The sequence below is a fragment of the Bos indicus x Bos taurus genome, chromosome 8, assembly GCF_003369695.1.
Source record: "Bos indicus x Bos taurus breed Angus x Brahman F1 hybrid chromosome 8, Bos_hybrid_MaternalHap_v2.0, whole genome shotgun sequence".
NCBI lineage: Eukaryota > Metazoa > Chordata > Mammalia > Artiodactyla > Bovidae > Bos > Bos indicus x Bos taurus.
The window spans coordinates 102751516-102774436 of NC_040083.1; the positions used below are offsets into that span (position 1 = coordinate 102751516).

At 52.8% G+C, this 22921-nt stretch overlaps 1 protein-coding gene across 5 annotated transcripts in view; it reads left to right on the forward strand.

Moving 5' to 3' along the window:
• Positions 1-22921, forward strand: part of RGS3 (regulator of G protein signaling 3) — a 137360-nt gene that overhangs the window by 45020 nt on the left and 69419 nt on the right. For all 5 annotated transcript variants that reach the window (XM_027550574.1, XM_027550571.1, XM_027550572.1 and 2 more), the window contains 5 exons: positions 428-779; positions 1674-1713; positions 7130-7326; positions 9603-9686; positions 16447-16558. In XM_027550574.1, the coding sequence (XP_027406375.1) occupies positions 428-779; positions 1674-1713; positions 7130-7326; positions 9603-9686; positions 16447-16558 (785 nt within the window). The remainder of the gene's footprint in view (positions 1-427; positions 780-1673; positions 1714-7129; positions 7327-9602; positions 9687-16446; positions 16559-22921) is intronic.

The window sequence follows — 22921 nt, forward strand, 5'->3', positions numbered from 1 at the left end:
TACTCTGTGTTCAGGAGGAATATCACTAGTTGAATCTGGTCTTCTTTCTTTATTACCAATGCCCTTCCCAGCCCCTGCCAGTCAACTTGAATTGACCTCAGGGACCCCTTTGCTGTCTCTGCTTTAGCTGGCCTCTGCATCCTTTCCTGTTCTAGCACTGGGGGCTGCCCCTGCCCCCTTCCCCTCTCTTTCTTTCTGCCCCCACAGGCCCCTACCCTGCCTGACTTAGGTCTCCCCCAGACTCAACTTCTGGAGAAGGAAATGGCAACCCATTTCAGTATTTTTGCCTGGAGAATCCTGTGGGTAGAGGAGTCTGGTGGGCTGCCGTCTATGGGGTCGCACAGAGTCGGACACGACTGAAGCGACTTAGCAGCAACAGCAGCAGACTCAACGTCTCTTTGTGATCCCCGCTCCCCGCCACTTCCAGGAGCTGCCCCAGCGAGATCATCCTGCTTGTATGGCGCATGGTCCCCCAGGTCAAGCCAGGGCCAGATGGAGGGGTCCTGCGACGAGCCTCGTGCAAGTCGACCCTCGACCTCCTGTCACCCCCCAATAAGCGGGAGAAGAACTGCACCCACGGGGCCCAGGCCCGGCCGGAGCAGCGCCACAGCTGTCACCTGGTGTGTGACAGCTCTGACGGGCTGCTGCTCGGTGGCTGGGAGCGCTACACTGAGCTGACCAAGCGCGGGAGCCAGCACACCCTGCCCGCACTATCCTGCGCCACGGCCCCCACCGACCCCAACTACATCATCCTGGCTCCGCTGAACCCCGGGAGCCAGGTATGGACAGCCGGTTCCGGGAAGGCGAAGGGCTGGGATCCCTGAGTGAAGCCACAAGAGGCAAAGACTCAGCTGTGTTGGGAAGAGCCTCCCAGGGGCTCAGTGTAGGGAGCAGGGACGCGGGGTAAGCGTTAACTCCACAGGGCCGTCCTGTCGGGCTGTCCTGGGCAGAGGGAGCAGCTGGGTCTTTGTGGTCTCAGGGCACAGATCCAGGACCAGGGGATGTCACAGGGTGGAAGATTTCACCTCAAAAGAAGGAAGCGCCTTCTACCAGATGGCACTTTTCCATAGCAGAATGGGCCACGTGGTGGGCAGTGAGCGCCTGTCGAAGGAACTTCAAGATGGTGCGGTGGGATGATGGTGTGTGTGTATCCCAAGACACTGTTCCCCCGAGATACTCTGGGTAAAATGTGTCCTGAGGTCAAGGAAGCTTGAGAAATACCTCCTACTGTCTTCCTCTTGGAGCAGATTCCCAGTGCGTGCTCACCTGTTTGAGGCTCTGAGGGCATCTGCAGTGAAGAAGGTGGTTCACCCTTGTTCACCCGAGTGGTTCCCAAACTCCCCCGATGGCTTCACCCTTTGTAGCAGAGTTGTTAGCATCCCTAGGGCCAGTGTTCCACAGCACACGCTTTGGAACAAGTTGCCATCAAGGAAATTGGGGATCCAGCCAAGGGATTAAACTCGATGACAGCTAAAGCCTCACTATCCTCAAACATTCTGGAGGATTCTAGAGCCTGTGTTCCCTACAAGCCCCTTCTTGGCTCCTTAGCAGGATGGCGGTCCTGCCCTCATGCCCTGAGGAGCTTCTCTGCTATCCCCAGGCCAGGGCTGAGTAACCTGCCTGGTTGTCTGCCCCGTGGCTGGGCTGAGGGGTTCTCTGTCTTTCCATTGCAGCTGCTGCGGCCTGTGTACCAGGAGGACGCCATCCCCGAAGGTGAGTCTGTCCTCTGCTGCCCTGCCCTCCGAGCCCCAGAGAGATGGCGAGGTCAGCTGCCTCCAGCTCTGGCTGGGAGGCCTTCCCAACAGAGTCAGGACCCCCCCGCAGACTGACACAGACTGTCTCCTCTTGGGCCCTCTCCTCCCTCACTGAGCCAATGTCTTTCTTCCTCGGATCCTGAACTGAGAAGGAGGCGAGGGCATCTTTTCAGAACAGCCTAGGAGACGGTGTTCAGAACTCAGGCACTCAGCTGAGATTCGCCCAACGTGGTATGTGCGTGTGCTCAGTCGCTTCAGTCCGACCCTTTGCGATCCCATGGACTGCAGCTCACCAGGCTCCTCTGTCCGTGGGATTCTGCAGGCAAGAATACTGGAGTGGGTTGCCATGCCCTTCTCCAGGGGATCTTCCCAACCCAGGGATTGAACCTGTGTCTCCTGCATCTCCTGCATTGCAGGCAGATTACTACTGAGCCACCAGGGAAGCCCCTCAACCAATGTTACTAAGTGTACGGTGCTTAGGCACCGTGGTCAGGCTGACACAGGAAAGAGGCATGGAATTCAGAGCTGGGAGGTCTCAAATTGGAGTTGTGTGAGTTTAAACAACTAATGACCCCTCACTGAACCTCGGTTTCTTTATCTATAAAACAGGGCTGATAATTCCCACTTTAGAGGGTTGTCAGAAGGGATAAGGGAGATAATGGTTTTGAGTAGCAGCCTGTTTACTGAGCGATGCTACACAGAAGATAGTTGTCTTTGAAGTGCACAAACGTCTCTGCTGTTTGAATGGATTTTTCTCTCTTGTCCAGAAAATCCTGGCTTTAGTTTTTAAGGGCCAGTGAGAGAAGCTGGTCTCAAAACCAGCACCTTCTCCCAGGAGGCCTGAGGTGTCAGAGTTGATGCTGGAGTGGGCTGGGTATTCTTTTAGGTCCTTTCTGCAATGGCTGAAGGCCAGATGGGATCTGGAAGGCTGAGACCAGCCTTACCTGGTGGTCCATGGTACTGACCCTGATTTCCTTGAGACCTCCTGCCTTGAGAATGGCCTTTTCCAAGCCACTTGCCAACCTGCTCCCTTCCAGTCCCCTCTGTCAGTAGCATGAAGATGCTTGCTGAGAGCAGGTGTCTTTTGGGGGGAAAGGGCTGCCACCAGGCTCAGGGTTGAGAATGGAAGGCATCTTCGTTCTCTCCAGGTGGGGCATTTGGGTGTTTGGCTTGATTGGTTGGAAGTGAATCCGTGTTCCTTCCAGAGAGAAGTCTGATAATGTTTCAACGCTGAGTTGGTGCATTAGGTTAAAGAGGAGACATCACTGCTAAACGGTGACCCCATTAAGGGCAGGGCCTAGGCCTTCTCCTCTCCATGTGTCTGTGCTGGTCCCAGGGTCTGACAAACAGCAGGTACTCAACAGAATTTTAATTGAGTGACCAACTGAAGGGGATTGACTTCGGTTGCCGCTGAGGGTTTGCAGACTGCTCAGGGGGGAAGGGAGGTGGACAGGTGTGTCCCTGGAGGCGGGCAGGTGTGGATCCTTCTCGAGAGATGCCTCCTGGTGTCCTCTCAACTCCTACCCAGGCTTTGGTTCCCCTCTGACAGTACAGTACCTAGCAAACCAAGACGGGCACAGTCATGCAGGCCGTGGGAAGAGGGACAAGTGAGGAAACGATGATGCTGTTAATAACAATGGTAACTTTTGAATGCATTATATTAAGAACTTGACCTGACTTCATTTATTTTTCATGAGAATAATTATTTGGGAATTCAAGGACTTTTTTTTCTCCTTACCAGGGATCGAGCGTTACTGGCTCCTGGTCCTCGGATTCAGAGGAAGGGGTGGAATTCAGGGCACAGATCTTCCCTTAAATGCCCTGAGGGGTCTCCAGAGGCCAAGGCTGTCAGCACTGTGCCGGCTTCTGTCCCCTCCTCTGGCTGGGCTACTTGGCCTCCTGGTCTCCTCTCAGGAGAGGAGGTTGAGCCAACCTGAGTTGAATGGGGTCTGGTGCCCTTCTGGGGCCTGGGGTGCCTGCCTGCTTGTCATCGGCATTTTCTCCCAACCTGCTGATGCCCTGGCACTGTCCCCTGCCCTGTGAAGATGGCCCGGGCTCAGATTCTCTGCTGCTGGGGTGGGATGACTACCAGGGCTCTCCTCAGAAGCTGAGTAATTACTGTGCTTAGTCAGTGAAGCAGGTGTTGAAGGGGTGGATCGGGGTTTGGACCAGAGGGTGCAAGTGATAGCATTTGGGAAAGTTAAGGAGTTTGCCTTCACAGAGCTCCGTAGCTGGGTTACAACTTGGACTGTTTCTTTAAAACAGATATTTCAAAAATCAGTTTTGAAGAATCAAGCCCACTTGCTACACATTATCCAGGGTGTGTGGACAGGGGACACGAAGACACACCACCTAGGTGAGGGTGATCCCACTTTGTACCAGTTACTGTTCAGATGACCCTAGGCAAGTCCTCCAGTCACTCCAGGCTTCAGTTGCCTTGACTATAAAATGGGACTGCTTCCCTCCTGAAGGCAGGGGTATGTGTCGAGTGGCTTACCCATGACTTTCTAGGCCCAAGGCGAAGATTCTATGATGCCCTGTGCAGCTGGGGCTCGGGAAGGAAAGAAGTGGATGCCTTTAAAGGTCAGACCGGGGGCCACAGGACCCAGATTTTGGCATTAGCAAACCCAACCCATCTGCTGCTGCTGCTAAGTCGCTTCAGTCGTTTCCAACTTTGTGCGACCCCAGAGATGGCAGCCCACCAGGCTCCGCCGTCCCTGGGATTCTCCAGGCAAGAAAATTGGAGTGGGTTGCCATTTCCTTCTCCAATACATGAAAGTGAAAAGTGAAAGTGAAGTTGCTCAGTCGTGTCCGACTCTTCGAAACTCCATGGACTGCAGCCTACCAGGCTCCTCCGCCCATGGGATTTTCCAGGCAAGAGTACTGGAGTGGGTTGCCATTGCCTTCTCCCCAACCCATCTAAGTTGGGTCTGTTTTGCCTTGTCAGTCCTGTGTAGTTTCAGCTTGTCTGGTCTAGGCTTGGTTGTGTCAGATTAGACTAGTTCCAGACTGACCCTGGGATCCCCCTTCATGGTACGGTTTGTGGCTCAACATCCTCGTCTTAATGCCAGCCTTGATGAGTAGATTATTCATCGACTTGGGTTTATAATCTTCGTGCCCTCAGACTCTGGTACCATTCACCAAACCCTTGCCCATCAGGTCTCTTGTGGAAGCCCCCACCTGCCCTGGGTCAGCAAGGTAGCAGTCCGTGTTATTTCTACTTCGCAGTGGAAAACACTCTGGCTAAGAGGGCGATGGAGCCTGTTCAGAGTTGCACAGCGTCTCCAAGGAGGCCAGTGCTCCAGTTCAGGTGTCTGGTCCAACTCAAACCCAGTGCCGAGCTTGAGGGCCAGGATGGGTTCTTTCAGCAGAGGCTGCCAGCACAGCGCCCTCTGGGGCTGACGTCCAGGGTCAGAGCAGATGAGGAGCTGTGAAAGTGTCTGGCCGTGCATCTGGCCCCCACCCCCATCCTGGCTCATGCTCTTTCTCCTCTAAGTGACTCCTTGAAGAGGCAGGAAGTGGTTTAGGTTATTATAGTTTGAGCGCTGCCCCAAGATACTGCTGCAATAGGTGGTCACTTGTGTGTGTGGGGGGAGGGATGACTTGTTTTCTCACCTTTCTCTGTGAGAAGGGGCAGGGGGTGGGTGGAGGAAGCAAGGGTGAAACCTTCTGAGCTGGTTTTTCCTCTGAGGCTCTGGACTGCGCGTTGGTGGGGAGCTTCCCCGAGATGTAGCTGGGGTCAGGTCGCCTGTTCACTCCCTGGTTGCCAGGATCGGGGGTGGTGAAGGAGACCTAGTGGGCTGGGCAAGCAGATCAGGAAGGGCTGGTCAGTTGCCCGCCTGGCAGCAGGGACTCTTGGAAGGGGCTCAGGTGTGTGTGGAGCTTGAATACCCTGGAGTTTGTCTCCTACTTGCTTATGTCCAAGAATTCCTGACTTTTTAGATACTCCATGTTGTGCACCTCTGCCCATTGGATGAGACACGATAAAGACCTGTGTGCCACTCCTTGTCCAGTGCAGGGCATGTGTCCTGCAGTGTCCCCTTATAGAGGGACTCCCTGCAGCCCTCGGCTCTCTTCCCTGGGGTCGGTTCATTCTCGTTCTCTCGTTTCTCCTCTCTTCTCTCTTTTCTGATGAGAATAATTTCTGATGGCCAAGCCAGGGAGTACTTCCTGTCTGTGATGAAGCTGAGGCTTCCCAGTGTCCCTGGAGCACCTGATCAACTTCCTTTGCCGAGTGAAGGAATCACAACAAGAACCACAATGAGTTAGCAGCTCACTTTCATGGCCCGTTACCCAGGTCCCAGGCGTTGTTCTAGGGGCTCTACTTGGAGCCCCTCCTTTAGCACTCATGGCCAGCCCATGAGCTTGGTGCTATAACTGCAGTGAGGAAACCAAGAGTCTGAGCAGGGAAGTGAGTTGCTGGTGGTTACCAAGCAGGGAGCAGAGAAGTGGGATTTGGGTGCAGCCCTCTGGCTTGGTCATGTCTGATTCTTTGTGACGCCATGGACTGTAGCCCGCCAGGCTCCTCTGTCCATGAAATTCTCCCAGCAAGCATACTGAAGTGGGTAGCCATTCCCATCTCCAGGGGATCTTCCTCACCCAGGGATCAAACCCAGGTCTCCTGCATTGCAGGCAGATTCTTTACTGTCTGAGCCACCAGGGAAGCCCCTTCTTTTCTTTCTTTTCTTCTCTGGCTCAGAGCTGGTGGGCTTCCCCAGTAACTGGAGCTTCAGTGCCACCCCTTATCTCAGACTGACTCAGTCAGTCAGGCTGCTCCAGCTCCCTTGGCTAGTTGAGGGCTGACCCCACACGTCCTAGGAAAGCCCACTGTCTCTGCTATCACTGCGGAGATAGGACCTCCACTCTCTTTGTTTGAGGGACCTGGGAGTCAGCGGTGCTGGATGTGCCCAGGGTGGGAATGCAGGCCGGGGGGCGGGGGGGCACACGTGCTCTGATACCTGGAGTGCTCCAGCTGGTTGATGGCTTGATGTGGGTCTATGGGCCTGGTGAGGTCAGATCTTCTGATTTTTCAAATCTGAGAGACTTTCTGATTTGTCAAAGTATGAGGCCAAACCAATAGGCCTGATTCAGGTCCTGGGCCACCTTTATCATAGCTGGCATTTCCCTGCCCTGTCCTCGCCCTGGAGGTAGAGGTTTGCATGTCAGTATCCCTCCCAGGGTGTGAGAGAGACTTCCTTCTGAGGTCTCCCCACCTTCTCAGCACCTTGCTCAGGGCCGGGCTCAAGGTAGATGCCGTTGGAAATGGCAACCAATGGACTGAGACCGTGTGCCCTGTTTCTGCAGAGGCGATGCCTTTGCGGGGAGAGGGGGGGATGGAAATGCCTCACAGTGCACCCCCCATCTCTGTTCCACAGAATCAGGGAGTCCCAGTAAAGGGAAGTCTTACACGGGCCTGGGGAAGAAGTGTCGGCTGATGAAGACGGTGCAGACCATGAAGGGCCGCGGGAACTACCAGAACTGCCCCGTCATGAGGCCGCACACCCCGCACTCAAGCTACGGCACCTACGTCACCCTGGCCCCCAAGGTCCTGGTGTTCCCCGTCTTCGTCCAGGTGAGCTGACGGCCGACCCCCAGGGCTCCCTCCGCGGGAGGTGAGAGAGAGAGGGCCCTTCGCTCTGGGACTCAGAGATGGTGTCTCGTTCTAGGACTGGGGGAAAGCCAAAAAGCTTCGGGGCTCAGGATGCTGGGAGTAATATGGAGGGAGCAGAGGCTTCCAGGAGGAGGAACAGGAGAATGAGGGCAGGGAGGCTTGACATCAAGGGGTCCCCCTTCCTGCTCCCCTTTCTCTGGGCACACTGCAGGCACGTTGCAGTTGCCTGTTGTATCTCGCAGGGCCTGTGTGCCGAGGCTTCTGTTCCTGGCTCCTCCAGTGCTTTGTTGTTTGGAGACAACCAAGCAAGCAAGCCTCGAGGTCTGGCATCTTGTCTGGTCTCCTTGGTCTTAACAAACACATCTGGCCAGTACTAGCTGGTGGCCTGAGACTATTTAGATTTCTCTTCTCCTATTTTTTTCGTATTTTCCTTCTCTTCCTCTCCATTTCCAGACCTTTATGTATTCTATCACCCACATATATAACCCCTGTGAGCATTTAGATATCTTTCCTGTGCATGTCATGTTAAAAACCCCAGACTGTATCGTACATTTTCTATTCTGTTGCCTTTTTTAAAACAAGAATTGCAGCATGAACATTTCCTAGATCATTAAATATTCTTTGAGTCTGTGTTTTGTAGTGGTTGGACACTATTACATGGATGTTTCATGTTTATTTAACCAGTCCTCTCTTCTATTCAGACACTTGTGTTATGTCTGCTCGTTTGTTATCGTAAATAACTGTGATGAAAATCCTCATGCGTGAATTGCCTCTCAGATTATTTTCCTTGGGAGAGATTCCTAGAAGTGAAACGACTGGGTCATGGGTCATAAACATCTTAAAGGTTCTTATACATATTTTGACAAATTGCTTTCCAGAAAGACTCTCAGTTCATCCTCTCATCAGCAACCTAGAGGAGGCATGGCCCCAAGAGCTTCATTTCTGACCATGCCTGCCTTCTCTGCTCTCCCTGGCATCCTTCTGGGTCTGTCACTGGCCAGCGGATCTTTGAATTCATACTTTTTAGGATGCATGCAGCATATCTCTGGCAGGTGATGTGCGTCTCCCCAGACAGCTCCGTAGGCAGGGTCTGCTCTTTGCCATTCTTTCCATCTCTCCTCTTTCTTGGGATGTAACCACAAAGGTCTTGGAATCCACAGGGCCTATTTTTCATTATAAAATTTTTACCAAAAAATTAAAATTGGTTTTAAAAAGTCATAAAAACTTTTGAGTTGTGAAATATATAAGCCAAAAATGGCATAACACTTAAATGGACAGTTTAATGAGTAATTGTAAAGTAGATATCCACTAAGAAAAAGGCCTAGACCATTGCCACTACCCCAGAGGCCGTGTGTCTCTCTTCCTGATTATAATACCCTCCTCGCCCAGAGATGTCCCCACTAGTCTGACTTGGTGATAATCATCTCCTTGCTTTTCTTTAGTTTTACCGCTTATATGTGCTTTTCTGTGCGTGCTAAGTCACTTTAGTCATGTCTGACTCTATGTGACTCTGTGGACGGTAGCCCACCAGGCTTCTCTGTCCATGGGATTTTCCAGGCAAGAATAGTGGAGTGGGTTGCCATGCCCTCCTCCAGGGAATCTGCCCAATCCAAGGATCGAAGCTGGATCTCTTATGTTTCCTGGATTGGCAGGAGGGTTCTTTCCCACTAAGAGTGGGAGGTGGGGCTCCGCACTGGGTATGGGGCAGGGTCATGGAGTAGGGTGAGAGGTTTGGGTGAGACTTGGTCCCTGGGAACTGACAACAGAGGAGTCAGTGAACTCAGCTCTGATGAATGTGGAGCAGGGATTGACCTGGCCTTCAAAGGCACTCAAGTGACCAAACCTGGCCTGAGGCTCTCAGGATACTGCCAGAGGTGTCCTGAGAGCCTGGGCCTGACAGCATGAATAGGGCAGGGGAGGGAGTGTGGGGCTGGGAGGGCCCGGGAGCTCAGTGCAGTCAGGGAGCTGGGGGGGTGGGGAGGCCTGGCCGTGTGGTCCGACTTCCTGCGCAAGTGGCAAGTGTGTGAAGGCTGGTGGGGAAGGTCGCAGCGGCAGTTCCGCCCAGGATGAGCGCCTCTGTCTTTCTGTTTCTGTCTGTGTATGAGGGGGCGTGTGGGTTCTTGGGGTGTGGGGGCAGGGCTGGCAGTCTTCTGCGGCTGGCTTTGGCAGGCTGCCTCCCCCTCGCCCCCACCCACCTTCTCCACCAGGCCTCTTTGAACGATTGCCTTTGTTTACAGCCTTTAGATCTCTGCAACCCCGCCCGGACCCTCCTGTTGTCGGAGGAGCTGCTGCTGTACGAGGGGCGAAACAAGGCTGCCGAGGTAAGACACTCTCCTTCCCCAGGTGAGGTTTCCAGTGGGCTTCACCAGCCATCTTCCAGGCCCCTAATTTCCCCTCTTCTTGATAGTTGCAGAATTGTACAGTCAGGGTAGGAAAGACCTGAAAAATCTTCCATGCTCTCCTCTACCAAATGGCTACTCAACTTTCCCTTAGATACGTCCAGTGACGGGGCACTCACCACCTCTCAAAGCTATATAGTCGATCTTTGGCGGTCAGAAGCTTTTCCCAACCCCTAATGACATTCCACTGTTTACCCCAACTTCCTCTAAGGAGCAGAAGAGGTGGCATTTCACCCCAGCTCTGTCGAATGACTTTATGGGTGAGAAGATTAAAGCTGTTAGCCAAAGAGAATTTTGAGAAGAGCATCCATTACCTGGGTTCTCTGGGTGTGTATTAACCCAAATCACAAATCCTCTTTTGAGGGATAAGTCTACGATCTCTCTATGGCTCTAGCTCAGCCAACAGAGGCCTGGGAGTGGAGGCCACGCCGCTCTTCCTGGGAGCTGGCCCCGGTGTATCTCTTACTGGGGGGACTTCACTCACCTCCACAGTCCCCAGAGTTGGCCAGGTTCCGGCTCAGTCTTTGTGAGTTTAAGTCTACTTGGGAACAGAGGTTGGAACCCTGGGATCTGACTGGTTTCCTGAGAGCCTTGAAAAGAGAATGGGGGCTTGTTGCCAATCAGGCCCTGATTCAGAGCTGGGAGTGTGGTTTGGCTGAGTTGAGAGGCAGCTTTGGGTGGTGGAAAGATCAGGAAACTTGAAGGCAGAAAGATTACAGCCAGCTCTGTTTTGCTGCTGGCTCACTTAAGACTTCTTCCTTCTTCCTCAGTCTTCCCATCTGAATAGTGGGGGTGTGTGTGTCTCTGAGGCAGCCATGGTAGGGTCTGAGGTTGGCTGATCTCGAAGGGTGTTTTGACTTCAGCACAAATGCCTCTGGGACATTTTGTGTAGCTGCAGTGTAAGCAGGCTGCTGTCGTTTTGTTTGTTCGACAAGCAGACCAGAACTCGTATTTTCCAAGTGAGCATTGTCTCTTTTAGGGGGGTTTCCCCGGGGAGACCACAGGCTTATTTCCACCACCCTGGTGTCGCTTACCACATTTCTGGACCTCCTCTTCCGGAACTTTCTTAAGAACCTTGGCATAGCTTCTGAATTGCCTCCATGGGAGTAAAACTTCATCTGTTGAGGGGGGTTTCAATTCTAAGAACAGGAAGTCCTTTGGAGCAGTTCTTGGTGAGTAAGTGTGTAGTGGAACTCAGTCAGGTAGCCAAAGGTCAGAAATGGAGGTGTGGCTGCAAATTCACAAGACTCAGAAGAAGACAGTTAGAAGCGGCAGCCACCCTGGAGTACACCTGTGTGTCCAAATGTGCTCTTTTGTTCCCTCACTCACTCACGATTAAGCCCACAAACATTAAACACTTCTTGTATAGCCTTATTGTGTACGCATTTTCCATGCTGGGTCCCTGGTGGCTCAGACGGTAAAGTGTCTGCCTACAATGCGGGAGACTGGGGTTCAATCCCTGGGTTGGGAAGATCCCCTGGAGAAGGAAATGGCAACCCACTCCAGTATTCTTGCCTGGAAAATCCCATGGACGGAGGAGCCTGGTAGGCTACATACAGTCTATGGGGTTGGAAAGAGTCGGACACGACTGAGCGACTTCACTTTCACTTTCACTTTCCATACTTGATCCCAGTTAACTTTTTTTTTTTCCTGAAATATTTAATTGTTAATCTGACTGTGCTGGGTCTTCACTGTGGCATTCAGGGTCTTTAGTTGTGGCTTGTTCCCTGAACAGGGATCTAGTTCCCTGAGCAGGGATCGAACCTTGGGCCCCTTACATTGCAAGCATGGAGTCTTAGACAATGGACCACCAGGGAAATCCTGATCCTGATTAATTCTTGCAGCTTCCTGAAGAGAGGAACATTTGACCCCAGTCAATAGATGAAAGTAAGCCTCCAGTGAGATTAACTGGCACCCAATGGACTTCCCAGGGTGGCACTAGGGGTAAAGAACCAGGCTGCCAATGCAGGAGACGTAAGAGATGTGGATTCGATCCCTGGGTTGGGAAGATCCCCTGGAGGAGGGCACAGCAACCCCCTCCAGTATTCTTGCCTGGAGAATCCCATGGACAGAGGAGCCTGGTAGGCTACAATCCATGGGGTCGTTAAGTGTTGGACACAACTGAAGCGACTTAGTAGGCATGCAAGAGTCTCAAGGCTCCAAAAAGATGTAGCCACAATTAGCACTTGGGCTCTCTCTGGCTCAGCAGTGCTTTCCAGGATCCCATGCTGCCTCTGGTGTATTTGTTTAAAAACGAATTAACAAACAGAAGCTGAAGCCAGGGTCTGATAATAGTTAACAGTCTATCTAAGAGTTCTTCATCCAGTGGGTCTTTGGAGCCCTAGAACTAAGAGACCCCTTCTGAAGATTGAAAGAAGAGATTTGAAGACAAGTAAAAATAATACACTCCTTTTTCTTGAAATATGATAGGAAGCAAATATGTGGATCTTGGTAGCCTGTCATGCTATTCGGGCCAAAAATACAAAGCAATTCAAGAGGAGTTTGGGTAAGTTTGGAGAATCACAGTGAAGGCTGGGTCCACAGGAGTTGTCCGTTCTAACTGCTTTGCTGGAACTTTCCCGCTGATTGTCTTCCAGCCTGTTCTTGAGTCTGCAGAGACAGTCCCTCCGGACAGTGGTTTTTTTTACTAGAGAGCGCTAATTTGTCTCAAGTTCTCCCTGGCGCTGTATAGAAATCTTACCTCCTGGAATGTTCCCCCTTGGTTCTTTGTCCCCTCTCTTCTCTGGGCATGCTCCACGAGCTGATCCAACCCCACACCCTGAACTGCCCTCGTCACACCTGCTCCCAGAAGTCACAGACTTGATTAATGTGCCCTGAGACCAAACTGGCGTTTGGGCACAGCCTTGTTTCTACATTCAAATACTGGTTATCGAGCATCAGCAATGGAGCCAGGCCCTGTGTTGGAAGTTCCAGGAGCTCCGTGGGGCTCAGGGACACACCCTAACTTTACATGCTGACTCACTGAGTTTACCATTAACTCAGGCACCAAGATCTTTTCTGCCAACATGCCTTTAGGTAAGATTGCTGGGAAGAAGTTTGGTTAGGACCATGTGGGATTAGTGATCCTTTAAGTTGCAAGGATTTCCTAACCAAAGAAGCCCTCAACTCTTGACACTTTGGGAAAACAGAAGTGTCCTTGGAGCAAGTGTGGGGAGCCACCTGGCGGCCCCCACGGCCTGCTGTGGGAGGCAAGCCGGTCACTGGGCTGTGGAGATGGCCGTCATTGCTCTGTGGGCTGCCGTGACCTCTCGTGGGCTGCTGGGGAGGTGGGAGAGGGGGCCCACCTGCCCTCCCCGGGCACGCTGGCCTCCCTGCCCTGCCTCCCACTGTGCGCCAGCTCTGTCCTTTCCCTGACCCGACTTTTGGGGAAATTCTTCATTCAGGCCTTAATCACTTCCTGTCTAGACCACATTCTCAGCTCTGGGAATCTGGGCCAGAGCAGCGGCCTGGGTCTTTTCGCACCTTGCTCGTGGCTCTTCCAAGTGCCCTCCAGCTGGCTCTTGTGGGCTGGGGCTGGGTTTTTTTTTTTTTTTTTTACTTTTTAGGCTCCTCACAGACTGTCTCCTCTGACCCCTCCCCTGCCAGCTTCCCTGAGGGTCCGGAGGCCGCTTCCGGATTTCCACTGAGTCAGTCAGGGGAGTCTGAGGTTCGCCTTGTGCGTGCCTGGTGCAGAGCCTTTCTCTTTCCTGCTGCTTGGATGCTGACATCTTCTTCTCAGGAACCAACACCTAAAATCCTTCTGAACTCTGGCCCATGTTCGTCCCTGTCTTAACTTCATGATCTTGTCTCCATCACCCCTCTCTCTGGGTCCCAGCTTGGATTCTTTCACATTCAGGGATGGGACAGCTGTAGGCATGTTGCTGCCTCCCCACACAGTGAGAGCTCTAGGGTCAGCCAGACCTGGGCACCCTCCCTGCCTGTGTGGCCTCCGACAGGTCACTTAACCTCTCAGAAATACAGGGTCCTCCTCTATCCAAGAGGGCAATGATGTTTACAAGTCAGGATCCACCGAGCAGAAAGTAAGTGCTCAATAAATGGAGACTTCTGTGGGCCGTGTTGGGTCAGGGCTGTGATGGAAAGGGGGTTGGAGAGGGTCCCCACCAGGATCCCTTCCAGCCCAGCGCTCAGGAGACCTCATGTTTGGTCCTGTAGGAGAAGCCAGAGCCGCCCCGGGAGCCTCCTGCTCAAGGGTGCCCTCTGTTTCTGTGGCCTGGATTCTGTCAGATCTCTGTGTGCCAAGTCATCCTAAGAAAAACACGTGTTTTTAAATTATAAAAGTAACAGGTTCTCATTGCCAAATAATGCAAATCAAACAAATGTATAAAGTAAAATCCTCTCCACAGTGAAGACTGTGATGAGTATCTTAGACACGAAAGTATGTAGAAATATAGACAGATTTATGGGGCTTCCCTGGAGGTCAGTGGTTAAGAATCCACCTTCCAATGCAGGCGACCTGGGTTCCATCTGTGGTCAGGGATCTAAGATCCCACGTGCTGCCGGGCAGCTAAGCCCATGGGCCGCAACTACCGAGCCCAAATGATGCGATGAAGGTCCCTCATGTCAAAACTAAGACCCAGTCCAGCCAAAGAAATAAATACTTTTAAAAAATATAGACAGATGTACAGTTCTGCTTTACAAATTTGGATTATATGCTAGGTATTTTTGCACATTGCAGTATTCTGATTTATGACAAATAGATTTCCATTTCTGCCCACATAGCTCTATTTTATTCTTTTAATAGTTGCATAAAATTCTACCATATGAAGATAGCATCATTTAGTTTATTCATCTTCTCTTAAGGGGATTTTATGTTCTTTTTTTTTTTTTTTTATTAAAAAAATGCTACTGAGAACATCCCTACACGTTCACATTTATATGTCCTTGTAAGAATTCCTATAGGCTAGAGTCTTAGAGGTGGAGTTGTTAGGTCATCTGCAACAGTCTGACAGCTAAACGGCAGCATGCTGACCATCTGAACTTGAGCAACAAGCCAGCGTACACTCACTGTGGCCCTTCCATAGTGCGTGCGACCCTCTGGCGGACTCTTCCTACACCACATGAGGTGAAATGTCAGATTTTGATACCTCAAAGGGAAGTCCACACAATTAATAATATTTTGTTTTCTTCAGAGAATCTAAAATAGGATTTTTTTATTGCTTTTGACTAAAGGCCACTGCAGGATTTGCAAAACAAAGCTCAGTGTAATCCTTACTGGCATTAGAGGATCAAGTGGATTTTTTTTAGCATAAAACTATGTGGAGCATGCCTGGTGGTTTACCTATAATGTCTAAAAATATCTTTCTCCTTTATTTTCGGAGCAGCTAATGCATCAAAGAGATAAAAGTTCTGTCCATGTCTGTATTGGAGTGTAAGTAACTGACTTTTTCTTGATGTGATTGTGCATGGATGCAGTTGAAATTATCTGCAAGGAACTTGGTAAGAACATGCATATGGCATGATGCTTCAATTCATAGTCTACACAGAGCTTGTGAGAGAAGCCCGTAGGGAGCCCGGCAGGGACTTTCCCCCTGTTTGCATGGTTTTCTCAGATGAGAAAACTGAGGCTGAAGGGATTTGGGGACTTCACCAAGTTTTCATGGCTACTTAGTGGGACAGGAGCCTCAAATTCTGACTGCAAGTCTAGTGCTTTTTCAGCCAGACACTTAGAGGGGGATGCACGTGAATGTGGTATCTCTTGCAGCTCAAGGTGGCTCCAAGCCAAGGGCCCTGGTCTGGAGATTGCAGAGGCATTTGGTCAGGAAGGTGGGCCTGTGGCGTGTCTGACTATTGAGAGGCTTGTTGTTATTCAGTTACTCAGTCATGTCTGAACCTTTGCGACCCTGTGGACTGCAGCACACCAGGCTCCCCTGTCCTTCACTATCTCCTGGAGTTTGCACAAATTCATGTCTTTGAGTCAGTGATGCCATCCAACCATCTCATCCTTTTTTGCCCCCTTCTCCTCCTGCCCTCAATCTTTCCCAGCATCAGGGTCTTTTCCAATGAGTTGGCTTTTTGCATCAGGTGGCCAAAGTATTGGAGCCTCATCTTCAACATCAGTCCTTCTAATGAATATTCAGAGTTGATTTCCTTTAGGATGGACTGGTTTGATCTCCTTGCTGTCCAAGGGACTCTCAAGAGTCTTCTCCAGCACCACAGTTTGAAAGCATCAATTCTTCGGTGCTCAGCCTTCTTTATGGTCCAACTCTTACATCCATACATGACCAATAGAAAAACTGTAGCTTTGACTAGACAGACCTTTGTCAGTAAAGCAATGTCTCTGCTTTTTAATATGCTGTCTAGGTTTGTCATAGCTTTCCTTCCCAGGAGCAAGTGTCTGAATTTCATGGCTGCAGTCTCCATCCAAAGTGATTTTGGAGCCCAAGAAAATCTGTCACTGTTTCCACTTTCCCCCGTCCATTTGCTATGTTGACAGGCAGGCAGAGGTCATCAGGCCTGGAGGTTGAGGATGAAGGATAATTTTTATTCTGTTAGTTTTTCCCACTATGAGGAGCAGGCACACTGAGCGTCTGCTCCTGGTTCTGCCCAAGATGACAGAGACACGAGATGATGGCAACTTGTTCCCTGGCCCTCCAGGGGAGCCTGTGGCTCTGGCCTCTGGGGCAGTGGGGCAGCTGGCTCTGTTTGCTCTCTCACCATGCAGGTGACGCTGTTTGCCTACTCAGACCTCCTGCTCTTCACCAAGGAGGATGAGCCGGGCCGCTGCAACGTCCTAAGGAACCCCCTCTACCTCCAGAGCGTGAAGCTGCAGGAAGGTGAGTGCTTGCCCTAGGTGCCCTGGACTGCCTCCGCTCTCGCCCTGAGTCCTCCTCCTGGTCTGGGCAGCATGGATGGGATGTGCGGTCAGGCCCCGCCCGTGGACTTGGCTCTTAGTCACTGGTGTTCCAGTCTAGGCTAGCAGTCCCCGCTGTTCACCCTGAACTTTGCAGGGAGATTTCTGCTCCAGCGAGGTTTGGGGAAGGCTCAGGAGTGGAGTGGGAAGAGCGCTGGGTTCAGACAGACCTGTGTTCCAAGCTTGGCCCAGCCCCTCACTACCTGTGTCACCTCAGGCAGGTGACAAGTGTCCAGGCAAGTTCCTGGACCTCTCTGAGCCTGTTTCCTCATGTGCAAATGAGGATGCCAGTAGTAACTCAGAAGGCTGCTGTGGAGGTTAAATTAAGTTTGGTTGTTTATGCAAAGTGACTGGCTCACACCGTGCACCCAGGCAATGCTCATAGCTCTCGACTCACCACACACATCCAGGACAGGAGACCACTGCTGCTTCCCCCAGCCACATGCCCCAGGCCAGAGTCCGGGATGCTGGCGCAAGGAGCTGGCCGGGGCTGGCAAGCAGGAGCACGTGGGAGCGTGGAGCAAGTCTCTACCCGAACTTGCCACGGTGGCCCTGCCCTCCACTCGGGAATGGGAAACCAGTGGGAGTATCTGTGGAGTGGTTTGGTTTGGTGCCTGAGGTCTCTGCTGTAAGGGGCTCGGTTTCCTCTCCCAGGTTATGAAAACAACACCAGACCTGTTTGAGCCCGGGTGGCAGGGGCAGGGAGGAAAACATTACCCAGCGAAAGAATTCTGTTTTGACGGCTTGTGCTCCAGGAAAACTTCCTGCCTGTTTGCAAACCCGGCCTGCGCGCTCGGTGCCCCCACCGCTCTTCCTCCTTAGAAACCCAGGCTGTGTGAGAACCCCTACTCCCGCAGCCCCACAGGAAGCCACTTACAACTTCTCTTCCCTGCCCCTGGCTTCCTCCTGACCACTGAGCAGGGCGGCCACCGAGGGGAAAAAGCAGGTCACCTCGCTGGGGGCCGAGGCTCTCCTGCGAGGCGGGCTGGGCTTGACCAAGGTCATGGTGAGGAGCAGTCCTCTGAGCAAGTTCAGCTCAGATCCTGAGGTTCCAGGGAGCCCCCTAGTGCCTGCGGGAGGGGGGCGACTCTGCCCTTGACTTTGCTGCTGCCACCCCCCCACCCTGCCCTCCTATCCCTCACACCCAGCTTTCCCTGCCCACCCATTCCCATGTCTCTCCCACCCTTTGGACACACATGCACTCACACGCCTGCCCATCCCCAGCTCACACAATCTAGGACCCTGTCAGATTTGAGGGGTGCTGGTGGGAGGCTGTGCTCGGTAATACACACTGATGATAAGAACCAAAGTGAAAAGTGTGTTAGTGGCTCAGTCATGTCTGACTCTTTGTAACACTATGGACTGTAGCCCACTATGTTTCTCTGTCCATAGGATTCTCCAGGTAAGAATACTGGAGTAGGTAGCCATTCCCTTCTCCAGGAGATCTTCTCAACCCAGGGACTGAACCCGGGTCTCCTGCACTGCAGGCAGATTCTTTACCACCTGAGCCATCTCTTGTTCTGTTGTGCTCCCCACACACGTCTGGGGCCTGCAAGCCCAGGACCCTGGCCTGCTCAGCCTCTTGCTATAAGGAGGGAGGGGAAAGAAGAGTTACAAACTGGCTGTGCATTGGGTGGGGATTGGGAGCCATATGGCAGAGGAAGAGCCGAGGGTCATAGCTGGGAGGGGGGTCCTGGGCTCCGCATTGCTGCTGACCTGGGGAACAGTGTCAGCTGGTCCTTTCTCCCTTTTCTGGACAGCAGTTTTTCTTTCAGTAGTCAGGGCTGGAACACAGTCCTTCACACTCCCTCCAAGCTCTGACGTGCTCACACGGACCTGAGATTGCTGTGAGAAGATGGCCAGCGCCCATTCATCTGGCCTCCACCTCTGGCCTGGGCCGGGGTTTGGGGAGACGGTGTGGGTGGAGTCTACTGAGAACTGGTTGAATCTTCCCTTCCTGAAGGCCACAACCCCAGGCTTGAAGGGAGAGGCAGGGTGAATGCCATCTACCACTGGGTGGCTGCTGGCCAGGGTGGGTGGTGTCAGGCCTTGGGATGTTGTGGAGAAACCTCCCCTATGCTGAGTTGCCTGTGCAGTCATGGCCTCCAGGGGCTGGAGACTGGGGGTGGCCACAGCCAGCCCTGCTCGGGAGAGATGCCCACAGCCACTGGAGCTTATTGGGTTGTTATGTGAGGGGTGTGTATGTGTGTATGTGTGCCTGTCCTGGGTTGCCAGCCAGATGTTCTGGTGCAAGGCGTCTCACCTTTCTCCAGCAGTGTCAGTCAGCAAGCACAGCAAGCATGGCTCTCCAGGGAGCCCAGGAACTGCTGGGAGCAAAGGAAGTGGCCAGAGACACTGAGCTCTCAAGGTGCACGTTCCAACGCTTAGACAGCTTTAGATTGCTTCCCAGGCATTTGTGAAGCTCTTGCCTGCTGCCCTGCCCTTGCTCCCTGAGACAGCCTTGTGGGTCCTGGGGTTGGAGAAGCCCAGCGATCCCTTCTCCAGCCGTTGGAGTTGGAGCCGCCGGGCCCGGTGTCCTGAGTCCTGGCGTCCACACTCCTGCCCACCTCCGCCATGCCTCCAGAGACTCGCTGCAGCAACGAGGCCGGCTTTTAGGAGATGTATCCGCGGCCTCAGCTGGAGCCTCTCTTGGCAGAATGGTCTCTGATTAACATTGCCAGTGACTCCTAAGGTTTCTTGTCTCTTTCAAATCGACCTGTGTGGGGAGTTCAGTTTGGGGCAGAGAAGACGGTAAACACAGAACACGCCCAGCCTTTCCTGTGGGCTGGGGCTGGCGAGGGCCATTCCCTGGTAGAGCAGAGTCTGCCCCACCCAGGGAACAAGGACTCTCCATGTGATGTGTCTGAAGGGTGCTTGGCTCCGCTGGCCAAGCCCACTCCCAGGACCGGGCCCGGGCACGGAACATCGTGGGTGCCCAGTGAATGTTTGTTGGGTGAATGAACGGAGGTCCGGAGGGAGACGGGAAGCGAGGCCTGGGTTTAGGGGCCGGGGTGCATGCCTCCCTCGCTTCCGGCTGGTGGCCACTTAAACCTTGCCCTCCCTCCTCCTGCCCAGCTTCTCCCAGGCTTCAGCCGGGGCTGAAAGGCAGTGTAATGGGAACAGGCGGAGAGCTGGCGCTAACAATTGGGACATCTCCGGTCAGCCGGGGCCCATTGTGGCCTCTTCCTGCCTCTGCCGCCCACTGGCTTTACTGTTCTTTGTGTTTCTGCGTCCCAGGCGGCCCGCGTCCCGCCCACAGTGTATCTTCCTGACCTGCCCTGGTCTCTCAGGATGGCCTGGAAATGTCCAGCTGGTTCTTGGGTTCCCCAACCTCCCTGAAGAGCCCATGCGCCCCGTCTTGGAGCCTCAGCCGCTTGGGTCCTGGCTGCGGGAGCGCTTGGAGTTAAATTTAGCCGGTTGACATTTTCTGAGCGTCTCCTCAGAGCCCCGCTCAGTGCTGGCCACCAGGGTAATAGCAGAGACAGAGACATAGTCCCACTTAAGGAGCCCATGGCCTGGTGAAATGACAGATGAGTAAACCGGGAAAGGGACAGAGTATGACCTTGTGGTCAGAAATGGGCTTTGGAGGCCGGGGCTCCTCAGTTCAAGTCTCAGCTCTACCATTTGCCCACTCCCCAGGCCTCAGTTTCTACATCTGGAAAATGGAGACAACAGCCCTCCTGGCCTGTCTCACGAGTGGAGAGGACTTGGTAACTGGTTGATTTGGGATCTAAGGCCAGGCTTGAGAGAGCTCTGGAAAAGTGCCAGAGGGGTCAGACCTGGACCAGGAAGCCAGTTCTGGGCTCCCCTAGCTCATGATTGAGGATCACCCTTGCATAGCCCATTCCCTTGTAGCTCACTTGGTAAAGAATCTACCTGCAATGAAGGAGATACAGAAGTCGTGGGTTTGATTCCTGGGTCGGGAAGGTCCCCTGGAGAAGGAAATAGCAACCCACTCCAGTATTCTTGCCTGGAGAATCCCATGGACAGAAGAGCCTGGCAAGCTACATTCCATGTGATTGCAAGAGTTGGACACGTCTTAGTGACTAAACCACCTCCTAACCAGCCCAAGGTCCACATTCCTTGGTTGGGTTCACCCAGAAACCAAGTGGCTCCTTGTTAAACTTCAAAATGGTGCAAGTGGTTGGAGTGCTGGATGGAAAGCCCAAACGTGTGCTGCCTCATGTCCCCTTTCCTTTACACTCGCCCCCATTTCCATACTCTGGGAAGTCCAGAGCCCACACCTGGGTTCTGGAAGGGTGGTGGGGCTGCAGTTTCTCTCCTGGCTCAGCCACCCTGCAGCCTCTTCTTTCTGCCGCTGCAGCTCCTTACAGGACCGCTGGGTTCTGAGTCTTGCTGTCCTTATGTGAGGCTCTGAGCCGTGCTGAGTGCTGCTGCCCCCATTCCGTCCTTCCCCCAGAGTGCTGCCAGCACAAGGCCATGACATGGAGCGCATGTCAGGGAGGGTCTGCAGCAATGTGGGGGGTGTCGAAGCACAGAGAAGTTTCAAGGCAATCCATCAGTGATCCCTTGCCACTGGGAATATATGTTCTGGGTCATATCCTCCTGACCTTGGCCTCCTGTCTCCCTGAGGCTCCCAGCATGCTGGCTTGCCCCTCCCTTCTAGAACCTTCTCTTCTCTCACCACCAGCTTCTAAAACCCAAATTTCTGTTATTTTCTTACATGGATCTTTTTGTTTGTCCCTTGGCACTAAAGTCTGCTTCTGGAAAGTCAAGGAAACATCCTGGTTGTTTTCTTAAACAAAAGAAACCACCTCCCCTTGTCTCCACCCTCAGTAACGCAAGTAACTGGCAGAAGCTTTGAAATTAGAGGTTTCTTCAACATGATTGACTTTTTATGCAGGGTTCCCCTCCCCCCACCAGCCCATCTCTAGGTGGGGAGAAGCAGAAGGATTTATTCTAAGTCCAAAGCATACCCCCATTTACTTAGGAGCTATTTTTATCTGACTCTGGCTGGCATCCCTAGCCTTAGGGATAGACTTGCCCAGGAAACTGCCCATATACTTGTTCCGAGAGGGCCTGGTCTCCACCCACGTGAGGGCCTCATTTACTACTTTTCTTAGGAATAGAAAAGTTTTCTCTCTTTTTAGGGGAAAAAAAAAAATCTGTTTTTTTCCTTGCCACTTTTACTTTGCAATGCATTTTGGTTTTGGGTTTCTTGGTGTTTATTTTTCTTTTGACAATTTCTGTGATTCAAGTATCTGTTGAGGGTTCTGCTTTGAGCCTAGCACTGGTCCTGCTTCCTCAAGGAGACAAGGGGCTGGGTCGGGCCCACGTGGTGAGCCCTTGAGAGGTAGGTGTGCAGTGGTTCAGAGTGTGGACTCTGTGGCAGGTGTTCTGGGTATAAGTCTTGGTTCTTCCTCCTTCTCCCTGAGGCAGGTTATCATCCCCTCTGCCTCAGCTTTCTCACATGAATCGTGGGTGAGCATACCCCCTGACTCATAGGGTGGTCATGAAGGTCCAGTTTATGCACATGAAACCTTTGGCGCCATGGTTGGTACGCAGCACTGGGTATGCGAAAGCTCTGTGGCAGCTTAAGTGTTTGCTGTTGTATGTGCTGTGTGGTTATTTCCCTCAAAAAGGACAACCTGCCCCGTGAGGGCGAATGCTTGAAATACAGGAAGTTGCTAACCACCCCTGGCCTGTGCTTAGATGAGTGGCCCGTGGGGAGGGCTGCCAGGTTCTGAGGAGCAACCTGCAGTGGTCAGGGAAGGCAGCCTGGAGGAGGCGGCAGGGCTTCCCTACCCTGGCGATCCCTTGAGCACAGCTGGTGATCCTCCATCCCCATGCCTTCGCTCATGCTGTTCCCAGCTTCCGGAGCGCCCTTTCTTCCCATCTTGAGTTCAAGCTCAAAAGGGTCCTCCTCCAGGAGGCCTTCCCCGACAGCTGGGGCTTATCTCCTGGCTCTTGTGTTTCCGAAGTACCCAGACCAAATCACCTTCTGCCCTAGGGTGGGTATTCCGTCTCAGCTGCTCTGCTGGAGGAGGGGCAAGCGGCCGACAGGTTTCCCAGCTGCTGCCCAGGTGAAGAGGGTTTGGGGAGTGGTTGAGTGTTGGATTCTAGACCAAGCGTCAGAAAACTCTAGGAGAACACATTGAGGGGTTGGGCCTGGGCTGGGAAGCCATCTCTAGGCTCCACCCAGCCTGTGACTGGGGATTCCCCTCTCCCCACTGCACAGTCCACAGAGTCCACGCATTCCTCGGTGGCTCCTTGTGGCATTTCAAAATGACACAGGCAGTGTGCTGCCTCTGTGTCCCTTACCGCC